This window comes from Myripristis murdjan, chromosome 9 (assembly GCF_902150065.1).
Source record: "Myripristis murdjan chromosome 9, fMyrMur1.1, whole genome shotgun sequence".
Lineage (NCBI taxonomy): Eukaryota > Metazoa > Chordata > Actinopteri > Holocentriformes > Holocentridae > Myripristis > Myripristis murdjan.
This window is the reverse complement of record NC_043988.1, coordinates 37,848,910-37,866,409: the sequence shown is the minus strand read 5'-3', so window position 1 is coordinate 37,866,409 and position 17,500 is coordinate 37,848,910. Positions and strand designations below refer to the sequence as shown.

General features: G+C 48.7%; 1 protein-coding gene across 1 annotated transcript in view; it reads left to right on the top strand.

The window, feature by feature from the left end:
- snapc4 (small nuclear RNA activating complex, polypeptide 4) overlaps window positions 1-16,426 on the top strand; it is a 17,367-nt gene extending 941 nt beyond the window's left edge. Inside the window, exons 2-17 of the mRNA XM_030059458.1 lie at window positions 272-412; window positions 3,490-3,574; window positions 4,567-4,648; window positions 5,088-5,189; window positions 5,332-5,404; window positions 6,118-6,282; window positions 6,397-6,547; window positions 8,413-8,519; window positions 8,799-8,893; window positions 9,071-9,165; window positions 9,668-9,747; window positions 10,199-12,703; window positions 12,813-13,535; window positions 13,569-13,746; window positions 14,449-14,831; window positions 15,848-16,426. Of these exons, the coding sequence (XP_029915318.1) occupies window positions 290-412; window positions 3,490-3,574; window positions 4,567-4,648; window positions 5,088-5,189; window positions 5,332-5,404; window positions 6,118-6,282; window positions 6,397-6,547; window positions 8,413-8,519; window positions 8,799-8,893; window positions 9,071-9,165; window positions 9,668-9,747; window positions 10,199-12,703; window positions 12,813-13,535; window positions 13,569-13,746; window positions 14,449-14,831; window positions 15,848-15,985 (5,085 nt within the window). The 5' untranslated portion in view covers window positions 272-289 and the 3' untranslated portion in view covers window positions 15,986-16,426. The remainder of the gene's footprint in view (window positions 1-271; window positions 413-3,489; window positions 3,575-4,566; window positions 4,649-5,087; window positions 5,190-5,331; window positions 5,405-6,117; window positions 6,283-6,396; window positions 6,548-8,412; window positions 8,520-8,798; window positions 8,894-9,070; window positions 9,166-9,667; window positions 9,748-10,198; window positions 12,704-12,812; window positions 13,536-13,568; window positions 13,747-14,448; window positions 14,832-15,847) is intronic.
- The last annotated feature ends 1,074 nt before the right edge of the window (window positions 16,427-17,500 follow it).

Here is a 17,500-nt window from a genome sequence, read left to right as displayed (position 1 = left end):
CTCACTGCAGCTTCCCGTCTCACTGCAGCTTCCCGTCTCACTGCACCTTCCCGTCACACTGCAGCTTCCTGTCTCACTGCCACTCATAATTACACAATAAAGCTGCTACTACTGCTTCTTCCTGTGCTGTTAGTCCTGATGCTAATAACAGCATTCTCTCTGTCTGTCTGTCTGTCTCTCTCTCTCTCTCCCCCTCTGTCTCTCTGTCTGTCTGTCTGTCTGTCTCTCCCCCTCTGTCTGTCTGTCTGTCTGTCTGTCTGTCTCTCTGCAGAGGGAGCTGGTGGCTCAGATGTCTGGCCCAATCAAAGAGCAAACCAGGGAACAGGCCAACCCGTCCTCCTACCAACATCCAGTGAAAATGTACCTTGGCCGCTTCCTCAAGCCGTACTTCAAAGACAAACTGACTGGACTGGTAAGACAGACAGGCAGGCAGGCAGGCAGACAGGTGTTTCTTCTGTAGACAGGACAGTATCAGGTTGTTTTTTCATTCAGAAGCTGCTGTCTGTCTCTCAGCTAACACAGAGAGGAACGTAGATGTAGACACAGAGAAGAGGACGTCTTTACACAGACTGTGAGGACAGTTTTAAAAAATGACCGTCCCATGAAACTAAACTGACCTCTTCATCCTGATTCGGAGGAAAAGTGTTTTGTTGTGCTTTCGTTGTGGCTTTCCTGGCGTGTCAGTGTCACATGGTCAGGCCTCCACAGGAACATGAAGTCATGTACGTTACAAAAGCCTGACCTGATGGAGGCTGGCCTCCTCACCTGCCTCCTGACGGTCTCCAGACTGAGGACCAGCGTTCGTGTGGCACTTTCCAAACAAACAGAACCTGCGACAGAACACGTTCTCCTGCGTGGAGAACACGTTCTCCTGCGACAGAACACGTTCTCCTGCGTGGAGAACACGTTCTCCTGCGTGGAGCTGAGAGTGCAGTTTAGTTGTCTGACAGTGTCGTTTTTAGGGGTCACGGTTGACCAGCGGCATTTCGGGGGTCTATGACTCTGAAACCCCAACAGCCTGAAAAATATCCCTCAGGCTGTTCTCCCAAACACCCATCGCTCTGAAAACACACACTCCTTCTGAGTCAGCAGGGTTTTGCCCTTTTGTTTTCTAGGATGGTGATGGAATGTTTAATGGACTTACATTCATTCTCTATAGCCTTTCCCTAATGTTAGCCATAACCAACAGATGCCTAACCCTCACCCTAAACCCTAACCCCAACTAGCCCCATCCCAAAGGAGACCCCCCTGTTCTGCAGGGTCCAGGCAGATGAGTCACCTGGCAGCCCGAGCCCTAACTCCACACATAACCAATAAGACAAAATAACTACCTAAAATTTTAAGAATTTCATTGCCATCCTAGGATTTGTTTGCCTCCTTTGGAGCAGTTGCCTTTTGTTATTGCAATAATGAGCTGTCCAACTAGTGGGACATTTTTTGGACTATTGCAGTTTTGGAGTACAGTGGTCCCTCGTTTATCGCAGGAGTTATGTTCTAAAAATAACCCGCAATAGGCGAAATCCGCGAAGTAGTCAGCTTTATTCATTCATTCATTCATTTTCTATCCTCACTAGGGTCGCGGGGGGGTGCTGGAGCCTATCCCAGCGCTCATAGGGCGAAGGCAGTGAGACACCTGGACAGGTCGCCAGTCCATCACAGGGCAGACAGACAAACACTGACATTCACACACACAGTCACACCTAGGGGCAATTTAGCTTCTCCAATTCACCTGACCTGCATGTCTTTGGACGGTGGGAGGAAACCCACGCAGACACGGGGACAACATGCAAACTCCACACAGAAAGGACCTTGGGTGGGAATCGAACCCAGGACCTTCTCACTGTGAGGCGACAGTGCTAACCACTGCACCACCGTGCCACCCAGTCAGCTTGATTATTTTTTACAATTATTCCAGATGTTTTAAGGTGTAAAACCCCTCACTACACACTTTATACACTTTTCTCAGACAGGCATTAACATTTTCTCACTTTTCTCTCTTGTTTAAACTCTCAAAGTTCAAACCTTCGTAGAAAAATAAGTCCAGTGTTATAGAATGAACGCATTCTGTACTGTACAGGAGACACGGCACGGAGGAGATTGATTGACAATGGTCTACAGTCCCTTAACCAATCAGGACACAGAACACAATGCGCGGGCTCTCCCTTAGCCAATCAGGGCACAGAACACAATGCGCTGTTAAAAAAAAAAAAAAAAAGCATGCAAAATTGCACTAAAAAAAAAAAATCCGCGAAACTGCGAGGCCGCGAAAGGTGAACCGCATTATAGCGAGGGACAACTGTACTGGGTCTTTGGACCAGCAGGCAGTCCCACTTCAGGAGGGTGTTTTCACAAACACAGTGAAACCCTGAACTCAGAGTGGGACAAACCCGACATGGCAGACTCTGACTTTTGGGTTTCAGAGCAGCCCGTCCTATAAAAACGGTCCCGGCAGCAGAGGAGAGCGCCAGCTGCTCCAAAATGCTTCTCAAGTCAGTTCATGAGTTTCCACAACAAATCACAAGATCTGCTTCAGCAGTTACATCACACATCCTCTTCAGCTTCAACCCAACAAGCAAAAACTGGCTCAGCTCTCCTTTTTGTCCACAGAGAGAGACAGACAGGGAGAAAGTGAGGGGAGACAGGATAGACAACAACAACAACAACAACAAACAAAATAACAGCTGACATCAGTCAAACTTGTTTTTAAAAATATGATCTATTTTAACAGCGAAGCAAATCTAAAATGAGTTTCTCCGTCACTGAGAGAGAAACCAGGCGTGTGTAAGGCAGACCTCAGATCAGTTTACAGCCACACACCGAAAATAACAGGATGGGCAGTAACGGCACGCAGCGTTCAGGCCAGTTTACCAGTCATTTACTGTCTGGGATACTGGACAGACTGAAGGAGGTGAGGAAAGTAAAAACCCCAACCCAAGTAAAGAAATGATACGGATCTTTCAAGTTTGAGAGAAGGACTAAATTGATGATTTTTCCTTTTCTCTTCTATTTTACATCAAAAGTTAATTTTCAGCAGTTTGATAAATGCAGGCCTAGTTTTCCTAAATGCTCAGGTGTTTCCTGGTTTGCCTCAGGGGAGTCAGGTAAGGGGCGGAGCTTTGCAGAGCTGATTCTCGTTCCACAGCTGTGCTCTCTCATTGCTCACTGGGAGTGTTTGGGAGTGTCTGCATTTAAACAATCTGTGGGTTTTTTTTGTTTGTTTGTTTTAAATAAAGATTATATTACTGTAAATACCTGTAGACATTTGCAAACATGTCATGTGATGCGTGATCTGATGTCAAAGTGACAGTCATTGACAGCCTGTCCAGCCAATCAGAATGTTGCTGCTGTCCAAAGCCATTAGCTTTAAATGGTGGCAGTCGCTATCAAACTGACCAATGAGCTGTGTTTTTTTCTTGTGTGTGTGTGTGTGTGTGTGTGTGTGTGTGTGTGTGTGTGTGTGTGTGTGTGTGTGTGTGTGTGTGTTGTTAGGGTCCTCCAGCCAACCAGGAGACGAAGGAGAGGAACAGCAAGATGTCGGCCTGTCAGGACTACAAGAATCTGAAAATGAAAAGATGTAAGAGCAACTGATCGATTAATCCAGTGGTTCTCAAATGTGGGTCTGGTTCCCCCTAGGGGTACGTTGGAGTACTGCAGGGGGTATGTGACTTTTTTTAAACATGTTCATTCGAAAAAATATCAGTCATTCATGATTCCTAAAGTAATCAGCCTCTGCTGCATTTGTATGAAACTGCCGAGAGCTTGGTCATGGGTTCCAGAGGAACCTTGTTTCCCTGATTGGCCAGAGCTCGGTGGGCGGAGCTCCACTGAGGGGAATCTGGATGATGAAGAGCTTTGAACAAACATGTCTGTCACATAGAACCGCACAGAGCAGAGAGGAACGTGGACGCACGCTGATATCCTGAGCCAGAACAGCATGCTACGGCAGCGTGTTGGGGAAAAACACTACCAGAAAAAAACTCATATGTTTATGAGAAAACTCAAATTCTGAGACTGTAAAGTCCCAGATTTGGGAGAAAAAACACTCAGAGTGAGGAGAGTTTTGACTCATAAATTTGTGACATTTTTCTCATAAATTTATGACATTGATTCTATGTTGGGTTTTTTTCTCTCTGAATATTAGCTCCCTCTGCTCCAGCCACGTCATTTTTTCCATTCAGTGGCCCTGATATTATATCCATCACAAGGCTCATGAAATCATAATAGAAATAGTCACAAAACCTTTTGAAATGTTCGACATTTTGACTATTCACATTGTAAAAAAAACAAAACAAAAAACAAAGCCAAGCCCCCCCAAGCCTCACTGAGCTGTGGTGCCGTCGTTTTGGAGCTGAGGACTTTACACTGCCCCCATGTGGCCAGAGCATCACATTACACAAATAAACCAAAAGAAGCAAATAATTCATTTCAGTGTGATTTCAACACATCAGTGCCTAAAAAAATAGGGGAAAAATGCAAATGGAAATCTAATTATTGGTCTTTTATGTCTCCTAAACGCTGTCATACACTGTGTGGGTGCGTTTGATTTGTGTGTCACTTCCTGTCCAGGGAACGGCTGGCAGAAGACTCTGCTGATCCACGCCGTGACCAGAGACCACCTGAGGAGGCTCACCCAGCCCAAACTGTCCAGGTGTCACTGCTGCTGGCTTTAGCACCGCCACTATCACTGTTATCATTATTATTGTTATTATTATTGTTGTTGTAATATTATTATTGTAATAATATTATTAATATTGTTATTATTGTTAGTGGTGGTAGGAGTGGTAGGAGTAGTAATTGTAGTAGTAGTAGAGGCGGGTCGGGAGGCGGGTCGGGTGGCGGGTCAGGTGGCGGGTCAGGAGGCGGGTCAGGAGGCGGGTCAGGTGGCGGGTCAGGAGGCGGGTCAGGTGACAGGAGGCCGTCTGCAGCAGAGTCCCTTAACTGAAGATTAGATGAAGCTTTTCAAACGGCTTCCAGATCGACACGATTCTTTTCTGAACTCGGTTGCTCTGATAGGTTGACATATGTTCAGTTTTGATTGTTTCCTGACTGTCTCTCTCTCTCTCTCTCTTTGCCTGTCTGTCTCTCAGGGTGGATTATCTGACTCAGAAGCTGTCTGCAGCCAAGCAGACAGACAGGTTGCAGCTCAGAGAGCAGATAGACAGGCTGGAGAAAGACATCGATCTGCTCAAGTATGACCGTGTGTTTGTGTGTTTGTGTGTGTGTGTGTGTGTGTGTGTGTGTGTGTGTGTGTGTGTGTGTGTGGGCTGCTCTGCAGGTATAACATGGCTGACATTAACACCTGTCTGTCTGTATCTCTCTCTGATTGGTCAGAGGAAAGACAGAGGAGGAGCTGATTGGTGATCGATATGAAGATCATGACTGGGACAAAATCTCCAATGTTGATGTAGGTTTCTCTTTCTGTCTGCCTCTCTCTCTCTCTCTCTCTCTCTCTCTCTCTCTCTGTCTCTACCTGCCTGTCTATCTCTCTGCCTGTCTCTCTCTCTGTCTCAGTAAATTAATTGATTAAATTTGGTTTTATTCTCGTCTGATTCTCTTCTTCATTATCAAGTTAATACTTTAGGTTGTTTTTTTTTTTTTTCTGCTGGTCAGACCAAGAAAGACGTTTGATGACGTCACTCTCAGGGGCCCCAGGGGCCTCAGGGGCCCCAGGGGGGGCTGCGTCCCAGAAGCTTCCCATCTTAAATCCAAAGACAGGAGGAGTCTCAGATTTTTCCCAGTTTGATGGTCCAGGAGTAAATCCTGACTGACTTTAGGAATCAAAAAATTACAAAAATGAACACAAAATGAGTTATGGGTTAAAAATTATCATAAAATTGCCACAAAATGTAAATTACAAGAAGATCTCAGCCTGCAGGGGGCAGCAGAGCTCAGTCCTCATCTGATCTCAGCAGCAACACCACGTGTCTGACAGAAACCTGCCTCTCCTCCTCTCCTCCTCTCTTCCTCTCCTCTCCTTCTCCTTTCTTCCTTCTCCTCCTCTCCTTCTCTCCTCCTCTCCTCCTTCTCCTCTCCTCCTCTTCTCTCCTCTCCCCCTATCTTCCTCCCCTCCTCCTTCTCCTCCTCTCCTTCTCCCCTCACCTCCTCTCCTCTGCTCAGTTTGAAGGAACGAGGGAGGCCAGCGATCTCCATCTCTTCTGGCAGAACTTCCTCCATCCCAGCATCAACAAGAGCAGCTGGAGCCGTGAGGAGGTGCAGCAGCTGGGGGAGATCAGCAGGAGGCACCAGGAGAGAGACTGGGAGGCCGTCGCCCAGGAGCTGGGGGTGAGAGAGAGAGACAGACAGGCAGTTTGATTCATTACATCAGCAACCCTGATGGCTGACTGTCTGTCTCTCTGCCTGTCTGTCTCTCTGTCTGTCTGCCTGTCTGTCTCTCAGACCAACAGGACGGCCTTCATGTGTCTGCAGACCTTTCAGCGTTTTGTGTCTCGCAGTCTGAGACACAGCAGCTGGAGTCCAGAGGAGGACACAGCGCTGAGGGAGCTGGTGGAGAGGATGAGGATCGGAAACTACATCCCATACACACAGAGTAATAACCCGTTAATAAACACTGTATAACACACAGAGTAATAACCCGTTAATAAACACTGTATAACACAGAGTAATAACCCGTTAATAAACACTGTATAACACACAGAGTAATAACCCGTTAATAAACACTGTATAACACACAGAGTAATAACCTGCTAATAAACACTGTATAACACACAGAGTAATAACCCGTTAATAAACACTGTATAACACAGAGTAATAACCCGTTAATAAACACTGTATAACACACAGAGTAATAACCTGTCATATAGACACTGTATAACAACACACAGAGTAATAACCCGTTAATAAACACTGTATAACAACACACAGAGTAATAACCCGTTAATAAACACTGTATAACAACACACAGAGTAATAACCCGTTAATAAATACTGTATAACAACACACAGAGTAATAACCCGTTAATAAACACTGTATAACAACCCACAGAGTAATAACCCGTTAATTAACACTGTATAACACACAGAGTAATAACCCGTTAATAAACACTGTATAACAACACACAGAGCAATAACCCGTTAATAAACACTGTATAACACACAGAGTAATAACCTGCTAATAAACACTGTATAACACACAGAGTAATAACCCGTTAATAAACACTTTATAACACAGAGTAATAACCTGCTAATAAACACTGTATAACAACACACAGAGTAATAACCTGCTAATAAACACTGTATAACAACACACAGAGTAATAACCCGTTAATAAACACTGTATAACATAGAGTAATAACCTGCTAATAAACACTGTATAACACAGAGTAATAACCCCTTAATAAATACTGTATAACACACAGAGTAATAACCCGTTAATAAACACTGTATAACAACACACAGAGTAATAACCCGTTAATAAATACTGTATAACACACAGAGTAATAACCCGTTAATAAACACTGTATAACAACACACAGAGTAATAACCCGTTAATAAATACTGTATAACACACAGAGTAATAACCCGTTAATAAATACTGTATAACACACAGAGTAATAACTTGTTAATAAATACTGTATAACACACAGAGTAATAACTTGTTAATAAATACTGTATAACATACAGAGTAATAACCTGTTAATAAATACTGTATAACACAGAGTAATAACCTGTTAATAAACACTGTATAACACACAGAGTAATAACCCGTTAATAAATACTGTATAACACACAGAGTAATAACTTGTTAATAAATACTGTATAACACACAGAGTAATCATATTTGAGCCTCTGTGACCTCAACACGTTGCCAGCGGGCAGACTGCCTGACAGCAGATTCTGATTTATTTATTTGATCAGTTTTTCGCCTCCGCCAACAAAAATAATCCAGTCAGAGTTCAGGCTCCAGCTGAGCTGAAGCTCACCTGCCTGCATCTTCCCACCACCCTGTCACTCATGGGGCTTTGTTGCCCACAAAGTTGTCTGTAAGGCGGAGCATCCAGAGCCTTACGTCCGGAGTCTGTGTGACACACGATGGAGATCACAGGCAGTCAGTCAGTCAGGCAGTCAGTCAGGCAGTCAAGCAGTCAGTCAAGCAGTCAGTCAGGCAGTCAGTCAGTCAGTCAAGCAGTCAGTCAGTCAGGCAGTCAGTTAGGCAGTCAGACAGGCAGTCAGCCAGACAGTCAGACAGGCAGTCAGGCAGTCAGTCAGTCAGGCAGTCAGTCAGGCAGTCAGTCAGTTTCTGGAGTTAAAGGTCAGAGCTGCTGGACTCAATATCAGCACACATGGAACGCCTCTCGTCCAATCAGATCACTCAGTTGGATCTGTTCTATAATATATAATACTATACATTCACTGTCTCTCTGCCTGTCTGTCTCTCTGCCTGTCTGTCTCTTAGTGAGTTACTTCATGGAGGGGCGCGGTCCTGACCAGCTGATGTACAGGTGGTCTCAGGTTCTTGACCCCTCCCTCCGCAAAGGAGCCTGGTCCAAAGAGGAGGATGAGGTAAGCAGCAGGGGGCGGGGCTTATCTAGGACACACCCACCGCGCTCAGGCAGTGTTGTCATGGTAACAGTGAGCAGAAGCGGGACATTAGCTACACCACTAACAACACTGCTAAGACTTTTAAAATTTACTGTGATGCCATCTGCCTGTCTTTCTACCCGTCTTGTCTGCCTGTCTCTCTCTTCCTGTCTGTCCCTCTGCCTGTCTGTCTCTCTGCCTGTCTGTCTCTCTGCCTGTCTGTCCCTCTGCCTGTCTGTCTCTCTGCCTGTCTGTCTCTAGCTGCTGCTGCATGCTGTTTCTCGTCATGGAGAGAAGAACTGGTGGAAGATCAGGTTGGAAGTTCCTGGGCGCACTGACGGCGCCTGCAGAGACAGGTGAGCTCTGATTGGATGACAGGTGAGCTCTGATTGGACAGGGGAGATGGGATGGGATGACAGAGGTAGTTATAGTGGTCTCATTTACTACCTTCAGATGAGGCAGTTCAGACTGCAGTTACATTGTGTGTGTGTGTGTGTGTGTGTGTGTGTGTGTGTGTGTGTATGTGTGTGCAGGTATCTTGACTGTCTGAAGGCAGGGATTAGAAAAGGACCGTTTGACCAGCAGGAGAGGAACCTGCTGCTGCTGCTGGTCAGGAAACACGGAGTGGGTAGGTGACACACACACACATGCACAGAAACATACACACAGACACACACACATACACACACTGTCGCAATCTGCGTGGGATTAATATCAGGTTAACGGCAGATTAACTGAGGTTCGCTGCTGCATCGCTCAAAGTTCTTTACACTGGCAGTTGTTCAAATAAAAATGGCCGCCGCTCTAACCATCCTTCCATGTTGATTTGAATGGGAATGTCCGTTCCTCTCCCATTAGATTTTTATGGGTTTACCTTAAACAGCCAGTCAGATGGTACCACCTGGACAGCTCACACAGAGATCCTTTCACACTCGCAGAACACTCACACGAACAGCAGAAACAGACACTAAACCACCTGGAAACATGAAGACCGTGAGGCTGGAACACCTGAGAGAGACGCACAAACCAGTCATGAGCTGCTACCTTCAAACAGCTACTTACCTGTATCACTCTGCATCGTGTGTGTGTGTGTGTGTGTGTGTGTGTGTGTGTGTGTGTGCGTTCTGCAGGCCGCTGGGCGAAGATCGCTGCTGAGATTCCAAACCGCTTCGACGCTCAATGTATGAGAGAATGGAGGAAGATGACGAGAGTAGGTCTCACACACACACACACACACACACACACACACACATACACACACTTGTTTACAGTCACAATAAAGAAATGGCAAACAACTTTAATTTTGCTCTCTAATCATTCAGACTTGTTGTTTGCTACGTTTCGTTCATTGTTTCGTTGCTCAGTCATTTCTTTGGTTTAGGCGTAGGGGCGGGGTCTCTCCCGGCAAAAATAGCAACAATAAAAACACTTTATCAATAACAACGTCAATAACAAGCCAAATGTAAACATCAGTAAATAAGCAAAATAACTACTTATTAAACAAAAATAGTAACGTACAGTGACATAACAAAAAGGAAACGGTCAGATATGCAACAACAAAAAACAAACAACTAAAGCAGCATTGAACCAAAAAGCCGAACATAGCAGTACCTGTTGAAGTCACGTGACCCTGTGGGTTTATATTTCTTGTCTGTCTGCAGGGCGGTAAAATTCCTACGAGAAGAAGGAAGGAAAGAGGAGGCGCAGGGGAGAAGCCGAGGCGCACGGCCACCCAGAACCAGACAAACAAGAAGAAGAGGAGCAGGAGGCATCTGGAGCAGAGCAGTGAGGAAGAGGAGGGAGGGGAGCAGGTGGCTTACATGGACTCTGATGAAGAGAAGGAGAAGAAACCAAAGGTTTTAGTAGAGGTGGAGAGGAGGGAGGAGAAGGAGGAGGAGGAAAAAGAGGAGGAGAAGGAAAAAGAGGAGGAGGAGGGAGAAGAGGAGGAGGAGGAAAAAGAGGAGGAGGAGGAAAAAGAGGAGGAGGAAGAACAGTATGTATTTCCGCCCCTACAGGAGTGGGTTCCAGTAGGAAATACCATTTCTCTGGTACCACAGCTGGTGGCGTTGCCTTCCCCTGGCCACGCCCATGACAGGAACTCTGTCCGCTCTACAGTTGTGGACCAATCAGAGTTCAGGGTGGTTATTGGTCCGACTCCCAGACTCCTGCCGGAGGGGCAGCGGTTCAGCGCCAACGCCATGCTGATGGTGACGCCCGGCCAGCTCCGAGCCGACATGCTCCGTCAGGCCCGGAGGATTAAGGACAAGCAGTTGACCAGCAGGAGGTTCCAGAAGAGTTCCTACAACAACTTGGTGTGCGAGTATAAGCTAATGGCCGCAGTGACTCCGTGGATTGGCAACATGATGATCCCGGCACAGACCAGAACCAGACAGACCACCAGGCAGACCGCAGCTGATGCCCTTAGGCAGAGAGCGGAGAACATCCAGCTGTCCTCCACTCCCATCTTCCTGCTGCTCCTCCAGACATTGAATGTGGACATGATGGGATGTAAGGAGGTCATAGAGAAGAAAAAGAAGCACGGGATGTCATGGAGACCGCCTGTGCCCCCTTATTCCAGTCCGTCCTTCTCTAAGGTCATCAACCCGAAAACCATGAAGGGGCTCCTACAGCAGAAGGCCATGAAGGAAGAGAAAGCCAAACATCTAGATCAGCAACACCAAGTAATCCTCCAGGAACTCCTGCAAATACAGCAGCAACAGCAGCAATGCAGACAGACACTGCAGCAACAGAAAGCTCAAGAACAGCATCAGCTGCTACTTAAACAGGTTCACACAGCACCTCAGCAGCTAATACTGCTACAGCAACAGCAACCCCTACCACAAACACAAATACAGCTATCTCTACAGCATCTTCAGCAACCACCCAGGCAGCAGAACACAGGTCCTCACCTCCCTCAGGTGACTCCCAACATGAATCCTCAGATGGCTCCTTTTACATTACTTCATCAGACTGTCCTCCCTTCACATCCTGTTCTCAGACCTCAAACCCCATATAAACCTCAGCAACCTCAGACCCCATCCCAGCAACCTCAAACCCCATCCCAGCAACCTCAGATCCCATCTCAGCAACCTCAGACCCCATCCCAGAAACCTCAAACCCCATCCCAGCAACCTCAGACCCCATCCCAGCAACCTCAGACCCCATCTCAGACCCCATCCCAGCAACCTCAGACCCCATCCCAGCAACCTCAGACCCCATCCCAGCAACCTCAGACCCCATCCCAGCAACCTCAGGCCCCATCCCAGCAACCTCAGGCCCCATCCCAGCAACCTCAAACCCCATCCCAGCAACCTCAGACCCCATCCCAGCAACCTCAAACCCCATCCCAGCAACCTCAGACCCAATCCCAGCAACCTCAAACCCCATCCCAGCAACCTCAAACCCCATCCCAGCAACCTCAGACCCCATCCCAGCAACCTCAAACCCAATTCCAGCAGCTTCAACCCCCATCCCAGCAACCTGCAACCCCATCGCAGGAACCTCAGTTTATATGCAGGCAGTTGGTGCTTCCTGGTCCTCCCGCCTCTCAGGTTGCCTCCCAGGTTGCCCTTCTGTCCAAGGCTCCACCTCCTTCTCTTGCCACTCCTCTAGCTGGTCCTCCTCAGAATAACCTTCCTGTCTCTGTAGTCCACCCATCTGTCTTGCCCCTGAACATCATGCCTAGCTTAAGATTGGCCCCACCCCCTTCCTGTAGCCCCATTGTCATTCCTGGTTTTGAGCTGGCCAATCAGCACACTGTTCCTTTGGCCTTCATCCACCCTGTTGCTGGTCCCATTCCCTTTGACCCCAAACCCAGATTGCCTGTCCCAACCCCCAGACAACCTGCCCCCACTCCCACACTACCTGACCCTGCCCCTGCCCCTACACTACCTGGCTCCCACCCTAGACCACCTGTCCCCACCCCACCACCACATGACCCCACCCTCAGACAACCTGCCACCACCCTCAGTCGGCATCAGCTCAGAGAGAGGAAGCGCAAGCAGAAAGACAGGCAGGAAAATGTGTCTGTCAGTGAAAATGGAAAACATGTTGGCGGCGCTGGTGTGGATGTCAGCAGGGCCGGTGATAGTGTGGACCAGAAAGGAAGGAGGGTTCGGAAACCAAGTCAGAAGGCCAGAGCTCTGCAGGAAGCGTTGGAAACTAAGGTAACTTTGTTGTATCATTTATTGTTAAATAAAGGTTGAATGAATATTTGAAGCAGCATTCATATGATGTCATCTGGCTCCTCCCCCTGCTCCTGGTTTTTGTTCCCAGGCTGAAGCCAAGAAGAAAAAAGTGTCGCCGTCACCACAAAGGAAGCGAGCTCGTACACAGATGGATGACTCGGCACAGAGGCCCCGCCCCCCCACACAGCAGCTGTTTCCTGCTTCGTCCATGTGGGTCATGACGCCTGGCGGCCTGGTCCCACTGGCTGGAGTCACGCCCATATCTCCCCGGTCAGTCCAGACTCCCTCTCCTGCTGCTGCCTCATCCTCTGTGGTGTATCAGGCCCCTCCCCCTTCACCCCTTCCTGCTCCCACCCAGCCCCTGCCTCAGTGCCGCCCAGCCCTCCTGGCTCCTGCAGGTCTTGTCCTGACCCCTCGTCCCCAACAACTGCAGCGCCCAGCTAAGTTATCGTTGGGTCCCTCCCCCTTGGGCGTTCGTCCCGCTCTGCCCCGCCCACACCTGCCTGTCATCATGCCATACAAGGGCACCATCAGACCCGACCCTGCAGTGCCCCCTCCCCTCAGGAGAGAGGCGTTAAATTTTGACCCGTCACTGATGTTCAAGGAGCCCAGAGAGGCGGTGCTTGATTGGCTGAGCGGGCGCAAGGGGGTTGTGGTGGCCGGGTTGGACATGGCTTTACCCTACCTGCCGCCGTTCGTCAGCAGCCTGAACACACTCAGTACCCTGCTCTGCACTAAGAAGGCGCTGACCAGATCCGCCCTGCACATCCTGCCGCAAAACGCCCAGCCCAAATGCCCTGCGCCGAGTCAGGGGGCGCAGCCCAAACACCCTGCGCCGAGTCAGGGGGCGCAGCCCAAACACCCTGCGCCGAGTCAGGGGGCGCAGCCCAAACACCCTGCGCCGAGTCAGGGGGCGCAGCCCAAGTGCCATAGCCTCCTGGTCGCAGTCCCCATCCCGGAACACGACTATGTCCAGAGCCCCTGCCAGCTGTCACCTGACCCCAGCGGCCCAGAGGCTAAAGGTACAGAGGACACAGGTTCTCTCTCTCTCTCACACACACACACACACACACACACACACACACTGCCCAGTGTTTTTTCCAGGGTGGTCAAAAAGGCTGCGTTCAGACGCCTTTCACCAAGACAAGACAAGAAATCTGATCCAGCGTCACTGATCTGGCCTTTAGATCTTTCAGTCTGAAAAGCAATTTTCATTCTTTTTTTTTCTTTCTTTTTTGGGTGAAATTTTTCTGGTAATTTTCTCATGTTCCTACAGTTTTTTGCCAATTTGTTAATCACCATTTTCTTTCTTTTCAACATCAAGAAATCAAGTGAATTTTATTGTTAATGTAATTAATGTATAAATAAAAAGGAAATGTCCCACGGCACATTGTGTTTTTCAGATGTAAAATCTCCAGTGCTGTCAAAACATGACCACTAATGTGAACTGTTGTTGCCAACTTTCTATATTCTCTGATTCCAGCTTCTCAGATGTGAATATTTTCTGGTTTCTTCCGTCTCTGTGACAGTAAACTGAATGTCCTTGAGTTGAGGAAAAACTATCATCAACATTTCTCAGCTTTCTGATCATTTATGGACCAAACAATAATCGATTCATCAAAAAAATGGACAGATTAATTGATAGTATCTGAATAATCGTTGCAGCTCTGTGTATGCGCTTGAGGGGGAATGTAGATCTGAAATTGGTGAATGTGTCCCTGCAGCTCCCAGCAGCAGCGATGAGCCCCAGGAGCAGGAGGAGGAAGAGGAGCAGGGGGAGGAAGAGGAGCAGGGGGAGGAAGAGGAGCAGGGCGAGGAGGAGGAGCAGGGGGAGGAAGAGGAGCAGGAGGAGCAAGAGGAGCAGGAGGAGGAAGAGTGCGTGGCTTTGGTGCGGCAGCTGGTGGCGGAGCGTTTTGCCACTAACCCCGCCTACCAGCTGCTGAAGGCGCGCTTCCTGTCCTGCTTCACTGTCCCCGCCCTCCTGGCCACCATCGAGCCAACCGGGAGGAGCTCTGAGCCCCGCCCAGCCGAAGAGGAGGAGGAGCAGGAGGAGGAGCAGGAGGAGGATTTGAAGGGAAGAAGAAGTCACAGACGGAGGAGAGCTGAGGTTTGTTCTCCTCCTCATGTCAACACAGGAAGTGATGTCACGACTTTCGCAGTAAAAGCTGGGTTTACACATGAGTGTAAGAGATAATCCACAAGGAATCTATCAAAAAAATCTTCAGAAGCATAGCACCAAGACTTTTTTGCAAATTTTAAGGCACATATATTTTTAGATTTATTATTTTTTTCTGTTTCTTATAATTAAATTCTTCTCTTGAGAATTAGAGCAGCTGCCCAAGAGCCAGGTTCCCCTGGAAAGGCTGGAGGTGAGGGGGCAAAGAGCAGCGGCCTCGCTGGCCAACACCTTCCTCAGGGTTTTCTAAGGGTGTTTTCACACATATTTGGGTCGACCCAAATATACAGTGTATACAGTGCCGCGGGGGCGGGTTGGAGTAGTAACATGAAAAGGGCGCAAGCCGGTAATTTCGCTTAGGGTGGCAACATAGGCAGAACCGCCACTGCCTAACGTTCCTGCTTTTGGCAATCTGTAGGCTATAGTTTGTCTCCTTCAGTGTCGGGAAGTTATAACGTTCGACTTTGAAAACGAGGCACGGCTGCGTGTGGAGAACAATGTTTTCTTGCACGGGAGACGGCGAATGCGAATGGTTGTACTATAACAATGTTGTCCTCTACCCCAGCCCAGCGAACTACGGGAGCCTACGTAGCCCAAACTTGAGTACACCAGGCTTGGGCCGACCCCGGGTTCACTGGCGTTCACACCTCTAGTTTGGTGCGCCGCACCGCACTAAAGGGCTTGGTGCGTCGCTCCGAGACCACCCCTTCCAGCCGCTCTCGGGACGGCTGTTTAGGTCGACCTCGGGTGCGGCTCGTTGTGTTCACACGACCCGCACCGCACCAGTTAGGCCGGCCTAAACACTGTATGTGGGAAAACACCCTAACATTTCCTGGTCCCACTGGTTGGAGTCCCGCCCGTGGCGCTCAGGCTGGCCAGAGGTCCAGGTGTCCAGGTGAGCTCAGCCTCCCCTCTCCTCTGACCTATGTGTTTTTTTTTTTTCCCAGGGGTCCTTGCTACAGTGCGAGGGGCCCGGATCTCCAGCCAATCACTACAGAGGAACCCTCGAGCGGGCGCCGCCCAGCCCGGCGCCGCTGCCCCGCCCCGGTGCTGCGGAGGCTTCGGGATCCTCGCTGCGGCTGTGACATCATCGTGGCTCTGCTGGTTCCTGTTTTCTGGCCTTTTCCTCTGTTTTCTCTGTTTCCTGCTGATTCGCTCATCGGCTTCTGTCCAGCTGACTTGTTCTTGGTTTGTTTTTTATTTAAAGAGGAAGTGAAGCCGCACCCACGAGCAAGAGGAAGAGACAACCTGAGGGTCACAAAACATTAAAAAGAATAACCTCAGAAATTATAAAATAATGATAATAATAGTGATAATTATAATAATAATAGTAATAAAAGAAAGAGATGCTTCTGGAAGTTAAAAGTTGTCAGGAATGCGGCGAGCTGCTCCGGCTCCTGGGCTTCACGGGGTTAAAGTCGCTGGGCGGCGTTGTCCACGTTCTGCTTGCTCTCTGGTTCCTCTTCAAACTGAGGACAGACGCTCCGCTGTTTGACGCTTTTGTAATAAAGTTTATTGGAAATAAAGTGTGTTCAGTGTGTGTGGTCATTGTGTGTGTGTGTGTGTGTGTGACGGCGGAGCTTCCAGTCTTGCGTCAGCCTCCTCTCGGCTGCAGGTTTACCGTCAGGCTTGCTGGCATTTCTTCACTTCCTTAAATCTGCGTCTCTTCTGCTTCCTGTTTCTGTGGTGGCCGACCGGGAAACAGGAAGTTAAGTGGATGAAAGGTGAGCAGATTCTGGATCAGCCCTCGCCGAACCTCAGAGCGCAGAGCCCGTGGCGTGTCGGCGTTTCCTGCTTGCTGCTCCCAGTGGGACGCCGACCTCACAGCCGCCACCTCCTTTGTTTTGATTTTATTGAGTTTAGTTTATTTAGTTTTATTGAGTTTTCTGATGTCGTGTAGAAACTGCACACGACTGACGGCTCCAAAAGACAAACAAGAAAATAAAACATAATTATATCTGCTGTGCAGCGATGGGTCGGGTCCGGGCATTTTTAGGGAATTCTAAGCCACAAGCAGAAGAATATGAAGAATGAAGGAATTCAGCAACACAATGTGCCTTTTGCCTCAGCTGAGGCTCGAACTCACATCATCTGAGACGAAGGCTCAGGTTCATGTGTCGCTTCACAAACTGACCACGCTGCCCCAAAACATAGAGCGAGCACTTTCACCTCGGGGATCAATAAAGTTTCTCTGATTCTGATTATCTTACTGTCGCCATGGCAACGTCAGGGCTGAAAGCGAACAGCTCCTCGGTCAGTCGGTCATGTGAGGCGGCTGATTCTCCGTGTGACCGAGGGAAGGCCGCCGTGTTTCACAAACATTTGATCTTATTGGTCGGCCAACAGGTTCATCCTCTGGAGGTTTTCAGTCTGACCGCCACGCTCCGGGCGGCAGAGGGGGGCTGGCGGCCGGAGGGATCGGGGTCTCAGGATGTGCCGGGTGACAGGAAGGAGCAAAATAAATCTGACGTAAAAAAACTGAATTGAATTGAATGTAGAAGTGACACCGTTGTTACAGGACCTCCTCCACAGCTGTGCCTCCTGTATGGGAACGTGCTCCTGTCCCTAACCCGGGAGGAGCATGGGACGGGAGCACGGGA